The sequence below is a fragment of the Phocoena phocoena genome, chromosome 1 (genome assembly GCF_963924675.1).
Source record: "Phocoena phocoena chromosome 1, mPhoPho1.1, whole genome shotgun sequence".
Taxonomy (NCBI): domain Eukaryota; kingdom Metazoa; phylum Chordata; class Mammalia; order Artiodactyla; family Phocoenidae; genus Phocoena; species Phocoena phocoena.
This window is the reverse complement of record NC_089219.1, coordinates 52,974,818-52,992,182: the sequence shown is the minus strand read 5'-3', so window position 1 is coordinate 52,992,182 and position 17,365 is coordinate 52,974,818. Positions and strand designations below refer to the sequence as shown.

General features: G+C 38.8%; 1 protein-coding gene across 2 annotated transcripts in view; it reads right to left on the bottom strand.

Annotated features, from left to right (window-relative positions):
• PATJ (PATJ crumbs cell polarity complex component) overlaps window positions 1-17,365 on the bottom strand; it is a 340,450-nt gene that overhangs the window by 197,288 nt on the left and 125,797 nt on the right. For both annotated transcript variants that reach the window (XM_065889002.1, XM_065889011.1), the window contains exon 24: window positions 4,169-4,279. In XM_065889002.1, the coding sequence (XP_065745074.1) occupies window positions 4,169-4,279 (111 nt within the window). The remainder of the gene's footprint in view (window positions 1-4,168; window positions 4,280-17,365) is intronic.

Here is a 17,365-nt window from a genome sequence, read left to right as displayed (position 1 = left end):
ACCCTGTTGCTCAGAAAAAGCCTAATACATAGCAGTGTTGAATAAATGTTTATAAATGAGTCAAACAGCTCAATTTCATAGAAATAATTTTAATTCTTAATGGTGCCAACATCATAGATTACTTTTTGACTCATTTCTTTTTGTAAAACTATCTATAAAACATCTTAGGAAAATACAAAACTGTTAGTGATTTTTTTAAAAGGATCCTTAAATAGCTAACACAAATAATGTTGGCATGAAATCTGATGACAGACATGCAAATTAAAAGGAAAAATAAATATCCTTTCTCAGAAAATTAAAGGAACTTCCTGCCTAGGGATAATTTAGAAAACAAAACCAAAAAAACACTTCTCTCTAAAGGCAATTTAAGGGACTTCCCTGGCAGTCCAGTGGTTAAGACTTCACCTTCCAATGCAGGGGGTGCGGGTTCAATCCCTGGTCAGGGAGCTAAGATCCAACATGCTTCATGGCCAAAAAATCAAAACAAAAAACAGAAGCAATATTGTAACAAATTCAATAAAGACTTTAAATATGGTCCACATCAAAAAAAAATCTTTAAAAAGAATAAAAAATAAAGGCAATTTAAGATTAATTCTTCTTTACTTTTAAATTAGAGTCTAAGGAAATTAATTTTGGAATAAAGTCTCAGGAATGTTTCACTTAAGTAAAAAACAACAGTAGTGATAAAGCAACATGTTTTTGGTGCTTCCTATGTAAATAGACACTATACTTAATACTTATTTCTCTATTTATTTATTTTTAATATTTATTTGGCTGAGCCAGGTCTTAGTTGCGGCACACAGGATCTTCTATGCAGCATGCGGGATCAGTTGTGGCATGCGGACTCCTTTAGTTGCAGCAAGACGGATCTAGTTTCCCGACCAGGGATCGAACCTGGGCTCCCTGCACTGGGAGTGTGGAGTCTTAGCCACTGGACCATCAGGGAAGTTCTCTGCTTAATATATACAACAACCTAAGTCAGAGTTCAAAAACTAGTGGGTCTACAGGTATATGTTTCTTGCCCTAAAGAATTTTAAAACAGGAGCTTCCCTTGTGGTGCAGTGGTTAAGAATCCGCCTGCCAATGAAGGGTAAACGGGTTCGAGCCCTGGTCCGGGAAGATCCCACGTGCTGTGGAGCAACTAAGCCCGTGCACCACATCTACTGAGCCTGCGCTCTAGAGGCCACGAGCCACAACTACTGAGCCCGCGTGCCATAATTACTGAAGCCCACGCGCCTAGAGCCTGTGCTCTGCAACAAGAGAAGCCACTGCAATGAGAAGCCCACACACGGCAACAAAGAGTAGCCCCCGCTCACAGCAACTAGAGCAAGCCCACACGCAGCAACGAAGACCCAACGCAGCCATAGATAAATAAATAAATAAATAGAATTTTAAAACAAATACTTTGTCTCTCTAGAAAGTTATAATATCTGCCTACCCTGGACCTACTTTCTCCTCTGAAAAAAACAGCTGAAACTGAATGGCAGAAGCTTCGTGATGGGACCAAATGTTAGCTGCCATTCACAAAGTTTGCAATGTTTGCTTTTCAAAGAGCAGAGAAATATCTTTCTGTATGCATACGATTAGCAAAATTTGGAAGACCAAAGGCCCACCAAAAAGACTATATCTTTAAGAAAAGTAGGACAGCACAGGTTTCTTATGAAAGTAAAAAATATATTTCTATACGACTAATACACAAAATGGACACATGTCCAAAAAATTTAGGTGCCATTATGAAACAATGACATTAGGGAAATACAAACAGAATACAGGAAAAAATAAAACAACACATGATAATAAATTTAATGAACTGAAGGCATGATGCCAATTTCAAAAGGGTTTTTTTTTTTTTTTTTTTTTTTTTAAAAGTCTTTATTTATTTATTTGCTGTACGCGGGCCTCTCACTGCTGTGGCCTCTCCCGTTGCAGAGCACGGGCTCCGGACGCGCAGGCTCAGCGGCCATGGCTCACGGGCCCAGCCGCTCCGCGGCATGTGGGATCTTCCCGGACCGGGGCACGAACCCGTGTCCCCTGCATCGGCAGGCGGACGCTCAACCACTGAGCCGCCGGGAAAGCCCGGGTTTGTTTTTTAATGTATAAAAAAAAAAGAACCCTAATGCTACTGTGAAATGTAATTTTAACTGGAAAATGTTACCTTCGCATAAAAGCTTTCTATAGAGGTGTACAGTATAAATCATGAATTTTGCTCTCAAATAAGCATTTACCAAGTAAATCTAAGCAGATACACACATTTCTTTCTAGCAGGCTGAAAAAATAGTTGAGAAATTCAGGAGGAAAAGCTTAAAAAAGTAATGTGTTGTTGATCCTCCTAAACCACCTGCTAAAAGCACAAATATAAAAAAATAAAATACAACTCAAAAAAAAGGTACAAATATAAACACCACTGCTCAATTCATGGTGTTGATGAGAATTTCCATGTAACCAAGGCATGTTTAAACACAGGACCTTGATGGAAATGACTTATTTGGGGGTTTTGAAGAAAGTCTCAAAGTTTAATGTAAGCTGATCAAAAATAATTAAGAATTTGGCTATGTTTTCTATTCCTATGATGACCAATATAACTTGCAAGAATAAGTAAGCCGAAGAGAGCACCGTTTGGCAAAGATTTGAAACTTGATTCCTTTCATTTCCTTATTCAACTGGAATCATTTTGTTCTTAAAAAAAAAAAAAGGAACAAATCATGGACACTAATATCATCGCCATCCCTTGGCTAGAATCACAGATAGTTCAATGCTTGATGAACCCAATGCACAATGTAACAGTCTGTGATGCTGCCTGAGGGTTAAGTAACTTGAACATCGGGCGATGCTGAAGACATTTTCCCTTGTTTTGAACAGTTGAAAGAAATTGTACTGTTTATGTCCTCCAAATGAAAATTTCGACCTCAGCTCACCAACGAAGGCTGGATTAAAATCTTGGCCGTTTTGGCTGACTTTATAACCTATTAAAATGCTTTAAATATTTTTCAGAGGGGCATTTGCAAGTGGCCACATAAATGTATAATCTGCTTGGTTCATTCTCGCTCAAAACTATTTCTCTGGAAGTGTCATTTGGCAGGGAATAATCTGGCCAATTTTCCTACAGAATTCAGTTTCCAGAAATAAAAGTGATGGCCTCAATGACTTTCTCAATATTATAAGTTAAAAGGTGGATTCCAATAAATCTAGAATTTCAAGTTGTATAAAAATGTGAAGACATTATTCAGTTTACTTCTCTCAATTAGTCTTGATGGTATAAACGGAGCACTAAGACTAGAAAGGACTGTGCTGCAGTGCAGTGCACTACAGCAGAGCTGCCCAGGTGGGGTGAGGCTGCAACCCACTGTGTGCAGGCAGGCTACAAGCGTGCTGAAATAGCATGTTGATGCCTTCGCCCTTGGGACAGCCAGACATCTGTTTACACAGTTTGCCATACAAATATTATTTTCTGTATTCCCTGACATAAAAAAAGGTTGAAAGGCACTGCATTAGCGAATTGAAAAGCAAATTTTTAAAAAATATGCAGAGTTTTTCTACTGTTCATAAGTGTCTATGTTTTGAACAGCTGCCTTCCATTATAAAATAAAGAAAAATAAACATTGCTTCCAGGTACAGGGCTTACGGGGCTGCATATTGCAATATAAAATACACATCCTGCCACTAACATCTGTGTATCAGAGTTCTAATTCCATACCAAATAAGTAATTTATTATAGAAAAAAAATTCTACGATTAAATACTGCTCTTTGCGAATTCAGAATCGTTAACAGAACATATAACAATGCAACACGTCTGAATTTTTACATGCCTGTAAAAATACCATTTGGTGGTCCCTCTAGAATGTTTTTAACCCTGACCTACTCTGTATTCAAAGTATTTTATAAACAAAGTAACTGGTTCAGAAAGGTTAGGTAACTTGCCTCCAAATTAGCAAAAATGGTAAACAGGCAATCAAGGAATCAAAAATGGGTCTGTTAGACTCCACTGCACACTGGAATAACTCAAATTTGACCAGGAAATCAAAATCAGAGGAAAAAAGGGAAAATTGAGGTTAATAACTAAATTTTAATGAAGTTAATGCTTCCTTTACGTAATAGTAGAATAACAGTAAAAATATATTCGAAAAAGCCTGGTCCACAGATATAGAGAATATTTTTTAAGTAGCTTACTCTTGGAGTGGATGACAAGCTCTGAACAACAAACACCACAGGGTTTCCTGCATTCTTAATGGCCTCAACCGCTTCTCTGTGAGAGGCATTCTGCAAATCTACTCCAGACACCTAAAAACACAGAAGCAATTTATTTCAATTAGAAGGGCAGCAGATCTTGTGGATAGGTTAATTCAAAGTTCATGCGTATTATCTAGTTACAAGAAGAGCCAGAGTTGAATGAATTATACCAAAGCCAGAAAAAAATAAGATTGACCCAAACAAGCTTTGCTGTTTTAGGAGATCATGTTTAAGGATATTAATGTTTCACCTTCAAGAAAAGTAAGTAAGGTAAATATCTTAATAACAATGGCCCTGATTAAATATAATTATCCAAAGTAGATAGCTCAGTCAGTAACAGAACCTTAAAAAGCTTCTGAACTTGTAATGTCATCTCTGCCACTATCACAGTACACAATTCTGAGTGGGGGCAGGGGGTGGGGATCTCTCTGGACTCACCTTCTCTCAAGTAAACTGAGAAGAATGACATTTTAAGCAAATTGCCCATTATCACAGTTGAGAAGCTGAACATTTCTCAAATTATATCAAAAAAGAAGTATGAAAACACCCATAGGTTCTTTCTAAAAGAGTTCTGTGTTCAACAAATTTGAGTATGTGGAATCTAGAAAAATGGTAGAGATGAACTTATTTGCAAAGCAGAAATCGAGTCACAGATGTAGAGAACAAATTTACAGTTACCAAGGGGGGAAGGGAGGGGGGTTAGATGAATTGGGATATTGGGAATGACATATATACACTACTATGTATAAAATAGATAACTAATGAGAACCTACTGTATAGCACAGGGAACTCTACTCAATGCTCTGTGGTGATCTAAATGGGAAGGAAATCTAAAAAAGAGTGGATATATGCATACATATAACTGATTCACTTTGCTATACAGCAAGAAACTAACCAACATTGTAAAGCAACTATACTCCAATAAAAATTAATTTAAAAAACTGGGGCAAGTGTAAACATCTCCTTATTATATAAGTCTGGGAGAACACAACTTGTGAACATGCCCATAATCTCAAAGAGCATTCTGTATTTATCAAACATATTTACAAGAACCAATTTTTGAAACTGATAATGTAAGGAAGCCTTGGTAAAAGTTGAGGTGGTTTACAGTCAGTTGATAGCGACAATTTGTGAATATTGTTTTGCCGTAAGGGGATCAAAGAAATAGGAATGTAAGTGAAGAGGGATGTGGGATCAAGTTTGGTTTTTGTTTTTAAGATGGGATAGATTACAGTAATAATGATGCAGTGGAGAGGAAAAATGAAGGGTAGAGAGGAGTGATGACCGTGGAAGCAAATCCTTAGACAGTGAAGAGGGAATGACTTCCACTGTACAAGTTAGACTGGCTCTGGATAGAAGAAACATAAATAGTTCATTTGCTGTGCCAAATACAGTCAGAAAAAAGCTTTGGTATGCAGTGGGAGCAAGGGGAAACTCTCTTTTGACTGCTTCTATTTTCTCAATGAAATAAGAAACAAGGACCTTAAACAGAGATTAAGCCTGCAGCAGGAGGTATAGGAGGTTTGAAGTAGTTACCTCTGAAAGTAGAAGAATGGAACAACTCGGGAAATATTACAGGGCTACAGGGCAGAATTAAAGACTCACTTGAGGGGGTGGTCATGAATTTTAAATGAGACCAGACAGCATGGGTGGTTATTTTCTCCAGCGGTGCTAGAGATCTGAAATAAGCAAAAAGTTGCACTTAAGTAGGATGTGGTTGGTTCTCCCAGGCAAGTTCAGTGAAAGGAAAGAGGATCAAAGGAGTTGGAAGTATATGCAAGGGAGTGATAGGATGATAAGTCACTGAATCTGAGCAGAGTGAGGAAGAAAGTGAGCATGCCAGAAGCCGAGAGACAGAAGCGAGGGTTCTAAGGTAGGAGATACAAGCCCAGTGTGTTAGAGGGGTTTAAAGCCAAGTGGAGTCTAAAGTACAGAGAAAGAGGAGAGAGCGGAAAGAGGTGAGGCCAGGGAGGCAGCCAAAGCCACCTGCAAAATCCAAAAGGCCATGGCAAGAACTTTGGCTTTTTATTCTAATAGGTATCAATGAAGATTTTAATGCTCTGTGAAAGCTCTTTTCCCATATGAGTTGAGGAAGGATACAAATAATAGTAAATGAAAAAAATACAGACAAAAATTAAAGCGACACATAAAAGCTGTCACAACAGTTTGATGGAGCTTCTTTCAAATAACCTGATCCCCAATATATTCAACAGTAAGAGAAGTAGAGGCTATATGAGAACTACTTCCTCCTCTAGTAATAATCAGTTTTTGTTTCCCTAACAGAGATTTCCACATTGCTAAATGCGAATCACCGAAGTCGGGAAGGTAGGAAAAAAACAGTATTCTGTCATATTACAACACAAAAATAATCTTAGTTTTTCTCAGCTTTAAAATTATAAGAGTATGTTCATTCACACAGATGAAGACCTATTTCTAAAAATTACATTAAATTCTAACTTCCTAGTTTAAAAAACTCTTCTTTATACGGACCTAAACCTTTCATGCAATTGTTTCAAGACAAAGAGAAATGATTATTAAACTTCACTAACAAAACAAACAAGCAATGCTTTTCATAGAAAAAAGTAAACAAATGACTCATTATGCTTCACAAAATATATATTAGAGTGTAACATTTCAGGGCTGTTGTGAATTTGAAGAAATATAAATTATTAAATATGAGATAAAACAGTGGACTCTTAGTATGTGTATGAGTGATGATGATTAAATGAGAGAATACTTTATATTCAACTGAGCACAGAGAAAGATGAGAAAAAGAAACAAAATTCAAAAAGATTTAAAAAGTAAACAATCCAATTAGAAAACAGGCAAAAACACAAACAAACATTTCACCAGAGAGGGTATTGGATGGCAATCAAGTACATGAAAAGTTCTTTCTCATTAGCCATTAGGGAACCGCAAATTAAAACAACAATGATATCACTATATACCTATCAAGAATGGGTAAAATGAAAAACAGTGACAACACCAAATGTTGATGAGGATGCAGAGAAACTGAATCACTCATACATTGCTGGTGGAAATACAAAATAGTACAGCCATTCTGGAAAATAGTTTGACAGTTTCTTAAAACTAAAAAGGAACTTAACATACAACCCAGCAGTTACACTCTTGGGCATCTATCCCAGAGACACAAAGACTTATTTTCACTCAGGAACTTGTATACAAATGTTTATAGGAGCTTTATTCATAATAGCCAAGAACTGGAAACTACCAAAGTGTCTTTCAATGGGTGAATGGTTAAACGGTGGTACCTCCATACCATGGAATACTACTCATCCATAAAAAGGGATGAACGAGGAGGCGCCTTCAAGTTGGCAGAGGAGTAAGACGCGGAGATCACCTTCCTCCCCACAAATACATCAAAACTACATCTACATGTGAAACAACCCTTACAGAACACCTACTGAACACTGGCAGAAAACCTCAGACTTCCCAAAAGGCAAGAAACTCCCCACGTACCTGGGTAGGGCAAAAGAAAAAAGAATAAACAGAAACAAAAGAATAGGGACGGGACCTGCACCAGTGGGAGGGAGCTGTGAAGGAGGAAAAGTTTCCACACACCGGGAAGCTCCTTCACCGGTGGAGATGGGGGCTGGGCAGAGGGGAAGCTTCAGAGCCAAGGAGGAGAGCGCAGGAACAGGGGTGCAGAGGGCAAAGCGGAGAGATTCCCGCACAGAGGATCGGTGCTGACCGGCACTCACCAGCCCGAGAGGCTTGTCTGCTCAGCTGCCGGGGAGGGCGGGGGCTGGGAGCTGAGGCTCGGGCTTCAGAGGTCGGATCCCAGGGAGAGGACTGGGGTTGGCTGAGTGAACACGGCCTGAAGGGGTCTAGTGCGCCACAGCTAGACGGGAGGGAGTCCGGGAAAAAGTCTGGAACTGCCTAAGAGGCAAGAGGCAATTTTTTTCGGGGTGCACAAGGAGACGGGATTCAGAGCACCGCCTAAATGAGCTCCAGAGACGGGCACGAGCTGTGGCTATCAGAGTGTACCCCAGAGACGGGCATGAGACGCTAAGCTAAGGCTGCTGCTGCAGCCAGCAAGAATCCTGTGTGCAAGCACAGATCACTATCCACACCTCCCCTCCTGGGAGCCTGTGCCGCCCACCACTGCCAGGGTCCTGAGATCCAGGGACAACTTCCACGGGAGAACATACGGAGCGCCGCAGGCTGTTGCAACATCACATCGGCCTCTGCCACGGCAGGCTCGCCCCGCATTCTGTACCCCTCCGTCCCCGACTGAGTGAGCCAGAGTCCCCCAATCAACTGCTACTTTAACCCCGTCCTGTCTGGGCGGGGAACATATGCCCTCAGGCGACCTACACACGGAGGCGGGGTCAAATCCAAAGCTGAACCCCAGGAGCTATGCAAACAAAGAAGGGTAAGGGAAATCTCTCCCAGCAGCCTCAGGAGCAGCAGATTAAATCTCCACAATAAATGTGATGTACCCTTCATCTCTGGAATACCTGAATAGACAATGAATCATCCCAAAATTCAGGCAGTGGACGTTAGGAGCAACTGTAGCCTTAGGGTTTGCTTTCTGCATCTAATTTGTTTCTGGTTTTACGTTTATCTTGGTTTAGTATTTACAGCTAATTACCAATAGTAGATTTCTTTTATTGATTGGGCTGCTCTCTTCCTTTTTATATATATATATTTTTTTTCTTTTTCCTTTTTCTCTTTTTGTGAGTGTGTATGTGTATGCTTCTTTGTGTGATTTAGTCTGTATAGCTTTGCTTTTCCCATTTGCCTAGGGTTCTGTCTGTACTTGTTTTTTGGTTTTTTTGTTAGTATAGTGTTTAGTGCTTGTTATCATTGGTGGATTTGTTTCTTGGTTTGGTTGCTCTCTCTCTTTCTTTCTTAATTACTTTTAATTTTTTAAATTGTTAATTTTTATTTTAATAACTATATTTTCTTTTCTTTCTTTCTTTTTTTTCTCCCTTTTCTTCTGAGCCATGTGGCTGACAGGGTCTTGGTGCTCTGGCCAGGTGTCAAGCCTGAGCCTCTGAGGTGGGAGAGCCAAGTTGAGGACACTGGTCCACCACAGACCTCCCGGCCCCACATAATATCAAATGGCAAACGCGCTCCCAGAGTTCTCCATCTCAATGCTAAGACCCAGCTCCACTCAACGACCAGCAAGCTACAGTGCTGGACATCCTATGTCAAACAACTAGCAAGACAGGAACACAACCCCACCCATTAGCAGAGAGGCAGCTAAAATCATACTAAGGTCACAGACACCCCAAAACACACCACCGGACGTGGTCCTGCCCACCAGAAAGACAAGATCCAACCTTATCCACCAGAACACAGGCACAAGTACCCTCCACCAGGAAACCTACACAACCCACTGAACCAACCTTACCCACTGTGAGAACACCAAAAACAACAGGAACTACAAACCTGCAGCCTGTGAAAAGGAGACCCCAAACACAGTAAGTTAAGAAAAATGAGAAGAAAGAGAAATACACAGCAGATGAAGGAGGAAGGGGAAAACCCACTGGACCAAACAAATGAAGAGGAAAGAGGCAGTCGACCTGAAAAAGCATTCAGAGTAATCATAGTAAAGATGATCAAAAACCTTGGGAACATAATGGAGAAAATACAAGAAATGTTTACAAAGACCTCGAAGAACTAAAGAGCAAACGAACAATGATGAACAACACAAAAAATGAAATTAAAAATTCTCTGGAAGGAATCAATAGCAGAATAACTGAGGCATAAGAATGGATAAGTGACCTGGAAGATAAAATAGTGAAAATAAATACTGCAGAGCAGAATAAAGAAAAAAGAATGAAAAGAATTGAGGACAGTCTCGGAGACAGCTGGGACAACATTAAACTCACCAACATTCGAATTACAGGGCTCCCAGAAGAAGAGAAAAAAAAGGGACTGAGAAAATATATGAAGAGATTATAGTTGAAAATTACTCTAATATGGGAAAGGAAATGCTCAAGTCCAGGAAGCACAGAGAGTCCCATACATAATAAATCCAAGGAGAAACATGCCAAGACACATATTAATCAAACTATAAAAAATTAAATACCAAGAAAAAATATTAAAAGCAGCAAGGGAAAAGCAACAAATAACACACAAGGGAATCCCCATAATGTTAACAGCTGATCTTTCAGCAGAAACTCTCCAAGCCAGAAGGGAGTGGCAGGACATATTTAAAGTCATAAATGGGAAAAACCTATAACCAAGATCACCTGACCCAGCAAGGATCTCATTCAGACTTGCCAGAGAAATTGAAACATTTACAGACAAGCAAATACTACGAGAATCCAGCACCACCAAATGAGCTTTACAACAAATGCTAAAGGAACTTCTCTAGGCAGGAAACACAAAAGAAGGAAAAGATCTACAATAACAAACCCAAAACAATTAAGAAAATGGTAAAAGGAACATACATATTGATAACTGTCGTAAATGTAAATGGATTAAATACTCCAACCAAAAGATACAGAATGGCTGAATGGATACTAAAAAAGACCCATATATATGCTGTCTACAAGAGACGCACTTCAGACCTAGGGACACATACAGACTGAAAGTGAGGGGATGGAAAAAGATATTCCATGCAAACGAAAATCAAAAGAAAGCTGGAGCAACAATTCAAATATCAGACAAAATAGACTTCAAAATAAAGACTATTACAACAGACAAAGGACACTACATAATGATCAAGGGATCAATCCAAGAAGAAGGTATAACAATTGTAAATATTTATGCACCCAACATAGGAGCACCTCAATACATAAGGCAAATGCTAAAAGCCATAAAAGCGGAAATCAACAGTAACACAGTCATAGTAGGGGACTTTAACACCCCACTTTCACCAATAGACAGATCAACCAAAATGAAAATAAATAAGGAAACACAAGATTTAAATGATACATTAAACAAGATGGACTTAATTGATATTTACAGGACATTCCATCCAAAAACAACAGAATACACTTTCTTCTCAAGTGCTCATGGAACATTCTTCAGGACAGATCATATCTTGGGTCACAAATCAAGCCTTGGTAAATTTAAGGAAACTGAAATCGTATCAAGTATCTTTATGGACCACAACGCTATGAGAGTAGATATAATTACAGGAAAAAATCTGTATAAAATACAAACACATAGAGGGTAAACAATACACTATAAAATAACCAAGGGATCATTGAAGAAATCAGAGGAAATCAAAAAATACCTAGAAACAAATGAAAATGAAAACACAAAGACCCAAAACTTACGGGAAGCAGCAAAAGCAGTTCTAACAGGGAAGTTTACAGCAATACAATCCCACCTCAAGAAACAAGAAACATCTCAAATAAACAACCTAACCTTACACCTAAAGCATTTTGAGAAAGAAGAACAAAAAACCCATAGTTAGCAGAAGGAAAGAAATCATAAAAATCAGATCAGAAATAAATGAAAAAGAAATGAAGGAAATGATAGCAAAGATCAATAAAAGTAAAAGCTGGTTCTTTGAGAAGATAAACAAAATTGAAATACCATTAGCCAGACTCATCAAGAAAAAAAGGGAGGAGACTCGCATCAATAGAATTAGAACTGAAAAAGAAGAAGTAACAACTGACTGCAGAAATACAAAGGATCATGAGCAATTACTACAAGCAACTATATGCTTATTGGACAACCAAGAAGAAATGCACAAATTCTTAGGAAAGCACAACCTTCTGAGACTGGAAGGAAGAAATAGAAAATATAAGCAGAGCAATCACAAGCACTGAAATTGAAACTGGGATTAAAAATCTTCCAACAAACAAAAGCCCAGGACCAGATGGCTTCACAGGTGAATTCTATCAAACATTTAGAGAAGAACTAACACCTATACTTCTGAAACTCTTCCAAAATATAACAGAGGAAGGAAAACTCCCAAACTCAACCTACGAGGCCACCATCACCCTGATTCCAAAACCAGACAAAGACGTCACAAAACAAGAAAACTATAAGCCAGTATCACTGATGAACATAGATGCAAAAATCCTCAACAGAATACTGGCAAACGGAATCCAACAGCACATTAAAAGGATCATACACCATGAGCAAGTGGGGTTTATCCCAGGAATGCAAGGATTCTTCAATATATGAAAATCAATCAATGTGATACACCATATTAACAAATTGAAGGAGAAAAACCATATGATCATCTCAATAGATGCAGAAAAAGCTTTTGACAAAATTCAACACCCATTTATGATAAAAGCCCTCTAGAAAGTAGGCATAGAGGGAACTTACCTCAACATAATAAAGGCCATATATGTGAAACCTACAGCCAACATCATTCTCAATGGTGAAAAACTGAAACCATTTCCATTAAGATCACGAACAAGACAAGGTTGCCCACTCTCTCCAGTTATGCAAAATAGATTTGGAAGTTTTAAGCACAGCAATCAGAGAAGAAAAGAAATAAAAGTAATCCAAACTGGAAAAGAAGTAAAACTGTCACTGTTTGCAGATGACATGATACTATACATAGAGAATCCTAAAGACTCTACCAGAAAACTACTAGAGCTAATCAATGAATTTGGTAAAGTAGCAGGATACAAAATTAATGCACAGAAATCTCTCACATTCCTATACACTAATGATGAAAAATCTTAAAGAGAAACTAGGGAAATACTCCCATTAACTAGTGCAACAGAAAGAATAAAATACTTAGGAATAAATCTACCTAAGGAGACAAAAGATCTGTATGCAGAAAACTATAAGACACTGATGAAAGAAATTAAAGATGATACAGACAGATGGAGAGATATACCATGTTCTTGGATTGGAAGAATCAACATTGTGAAAATGACTATACTACCCAAAGCAATTTACAGATTCAATGTAATCCCTATCAAACTACCAATGTAATTTTCCCAAAACTAGAACAAAAAATTTCACAATTTGTATCAAAACACAAAAGACCCCGAATAGCCAAAGCAATCTTGAGAAAGAAAAATGGAGCTGGAGGAATCAGGCTTCCTGAGTTCAGACTACACTACAAAGCTACAGTAATCAAGACAGCATTGTACTGGCACAAAAACAGAAATATAGATCAATGGAACAGGATAGAGAGCCCAGAGAAAAACCCATGCACATATGGTCACTTTATCTTTGATAAAGGAGTCAAGAATATACAATGGAGAAAAGACAGCCTCTTCAATAAGTGGTGCTGGGAAAATTCGACAGTTACATGTAAAAGAATGAAATTAGAACACTCCTTAACACCATATACAAAAATAAACTCAAAATGGATTAAAGACCTAAATCTAAGGCCAGACACTATAAAACTCTTAGAGGAAAACATAGGCAGAACACTCTGACATAAATCACAGCAAGATCCTTTTTGACCCACCTCCTAGAGGAGTGGAAGTAAATATAAAAGTAAACAAATAGGACCTAATGAAACTTAAAAGCTTTTGCACAGCAAAGGAAACCATAAACAAGACCAAAACACAACCCTCAGAATGAGAGAAAATATTTGCGAATGGAGCCACTGACAAAGGATTAGTCTCCAAAATATACAAGCAGCTCATGCAGCTCAATATCAAATAAACAAACAACCCAATCCAAAAATGGGCAGAAGACCTAAATAGACATTTCTCCAAAGAAGATACAGATTGCAAAGAAACACATGAAAGGATGCTCAACATTACTAATCATTAGAGAAATGCAATTCAAAACTACAATGAAGTATCACCTCACACTGGTCAGAATGGCCATCATCAAAAAATCTACAAACAATAAATGCTGGAGAGTGTGTGGAGAAAACAGAAACCTCTTGCACTGTTGGTGGGAATGTAAATTGATATAGCCACTATGGAGAACAATATGGAGGTTCTTTAAAAAACTAAAAATAGGGCTTCCCTGGTGGCGCAGTGGTTAAGGATCAACCTGCAATGCAGGAGACACGGGTTTGAGACCTGTTCTGGGAAGATCCCACATGCCGCGGAGCAACTAAGCCCATGTGCCACAACTAATGAGCCTGCGATCTAGAGCCCGTACCCACTACTGAGCCCGTGTGCCACAACTACTGAAGCCTGTGTGCCACAGAGTCTGTGCTCTGCAACAAGAGAAGCCACTGCAATGACACACCTGCACACTGCAATGAAGAGTAGACCCCTCTCACTGCAACTAGAGAAAGCCCACGTGCAGCAACAAAGAGCCAACCCAGCCAAAAATAAATAAAATTAATTAATTTAAAAATAAAAAGTATAGGGCTTCCCTGGTGGCGCACTGGTTGAGAGTCCGCCTGCCAATGCAGGGGACACGGGTTCGTGCCCCGGTCTGGGAAGATCCCATATGCCGCAGAGCGGCTAGGCCCGTGAGCCATGGTCACTAAGCCTGCGCGCCCGGAGCCTGTGCTCTGCAACGGGAAAGGCCACAACAGTGAGAGGCCCGCGTACCGCAAAAAAAATTTTTTTTAAATAAATAAAAAATAAAAAGTATAACTACCATATGACCCAGCAATCCCACTACTGGGCATATACCCTGAGCAAACCATACGTCAAAAAGAGTCATGTACCACTATGTTCATTGCAGCACTATTTACGATAGCCAGAACATGGAAGCAACCTAAGTGTCCATCGAGAGATGAACGGATAAAGAAGATGTGGCATTTATATACAATGGAATATTACTCAGCCATAAAAAGAATAGAAATTGAGTTATTTGTAGTGAGGTGGATGGACCTAGAGACTGTCATACAGAGTGAAGTAAGTCAGAAAGAGAAAAACAAATACTGTATGCTAACACATATATATGGAATCTAAAAAAACAGACAAACAATGGTTCTGAAGAATTTAGGGGCAGGACAGGAATAAAGATACGGACATATAGAATGGACTTCAGGACACAAGGAGGGGGAAAGGTAAGCTGGGATGAAGTGAGAGAGTAGCATGGACATATATACACTACCAAATGTAAAATAGGTTGCTAGTGGGAAGCAGCCGCATAGCACAGGGAGATCAGCTCGGTGCTTGTGACCACCTAGAGGGGTGAGATAGGGATGGTGGGAGGGATACACAAGAGGGAGGAGATATGGGGATATATGTATATATATAGCTGATTCACTTTGTCATACAGCAGAAACTAGCACACCATTGTAAAGCAATTATACTCCAATAAAGATGTTAAAAATAAATAAATTTTTTAAAAGCGATGAACTATTGATAGACACAAGAAATTGAATGAACTTCAATGAAATTACACTGAGTGAAGAAAACCAATGTCAAAAAGATACAGGGCTTCCCTGGTGGCGCAGTGGTTGAGAGTCCGCCTGCCGATGCAGGGGACGTGGGTTCATGCCCCAGTCCGGGAAGATCCCACATGCTGAGGAGCAGCTGGGCCCGTGAGCCATGGCCGCTGAGCCTGCGCGTCTGGAGCCTGTGCTCCGCAACGGGAGAGGCCACAACAGTGAGAGGCCCGCGTTCCGCAAAAAAAAAAAAAAGATACAAAATGCATAATTCCATTTATGTAACAATTTGTAAAATAACATAAGTATAATTACGGAGAAACAGAATAGTGGTGGCCAGAGGCTAGGGATGGGGGTGGAGGGGATGGGAGAGGAGTGGCTATAAAGGGGTCAGACAAGGGAGTCTTGTGGTGATGATTCAATTGAGTTTCTCGATTGCTGTGTGGGTTATGTAAGGCTACACATGTGATAAAACTGTAGAGCTATAATCACACACACACAAATGGTACATGTATAACTCGTGAAATCTTAATAAGGTCTACGAATTGTGCCAATATCAGTATTTTGATTTTGCTATTGAACTACAGTTGTATAAGATGTTAACACTGGGTGAGGCTGAGGGAAGGATAAGAGGGACTTCCTTGTACATTTGTTTGCAACGTCCTATGAACCTACAACTATTTCAAAATATAAAGAAAAATATATAATTTTAAATATGTCTTTTGTATTTTGTTCTAAGTTCAAATGTATCAGTAATCAAAATAAAAGATAAATGATTCTTATTTATTAGATGAAGATTATCAATTTAGATTTTTAAAAGGCAGTATCCAGTTATTATTTGCTTAAAATACAACTAAAACAAAATCACAAATAAGGATGAAAAAGAAGGAAAAAAAAAAAACAATGTACCATGCAAATGCTAAGTAAAAGAAACCACACCTGCCCCAAAAGCCAGAATAATCCTTTTCAAAAATGTATGCGTTCAGAATTCTCTAATGGACTCTCATCCGTTCAGAGTAGACAACCTTCTAATCTCTACATGATGTGGCTTCCCATTACCTCTCAGACCTTTTCTCTTTCACCCTCTCTCTTGTTCACTCTACCTATATTAGCAGCGCTGGATTTCTTTCTGTTCCTTTAACACATCCAGGCAAGCTCCCACCTCAGAGCTTTCACACTTCAGTTCACTCTGTCTGGAGCCCTCTTCCTCCATGTGTCCATATTGCTCAGTCTCTCATTTCTTATATTTGTCCCAATATCATCTTCCATAACAAATCTATTCATTGCAACTACTGCCATCACTTAGCAAGGACACATCATTCCTTATCCTCCTCCCTGTTATTTTTCTCCATAGTTACTTATAACAATCTAACATTCTATATATTACTTATTTTGTGCATTGTCTATCTACCCCGCTGTCATATAAACGCCATAAGGGAAGGGATTTTTGGTCATTTGCTTCATTGCCATATCCCTAGTATGTTTAAAAAATTTTTTTTAATTTCACAAACATAAATATAACCTCAAGTTTGTATACACAGAGTAGTTTTATGCAATTCTTTGATTTAATCCTCACAATGATTCTATGGATTTTGAAATCTCATTTCCATTTTATTTGGAAACTGAAAATAAAATAGGTTTCATAATTTGTCCAAGAACAAGGAAAAAACAAACAGGACAATCTAGACTTTAACCCATGATCTCCAGAGCTCTTTTCATTCTTTCAGAGCTAAAACACCACAGCTGATGTTTAGCATCATAAAGCATGAATCACCAAGCAGATTCTGGGATTTGAAATATTCAATATGATGTCATCCAATAAACCTAATGCAAAGAAATGTATCAGATTCAGACTTCTTAGTGCCTTGATGTACCCTTAAAACTCCACTCTGCAAAGCCAGCCACGTATAAGGGATGGATTCACCTCT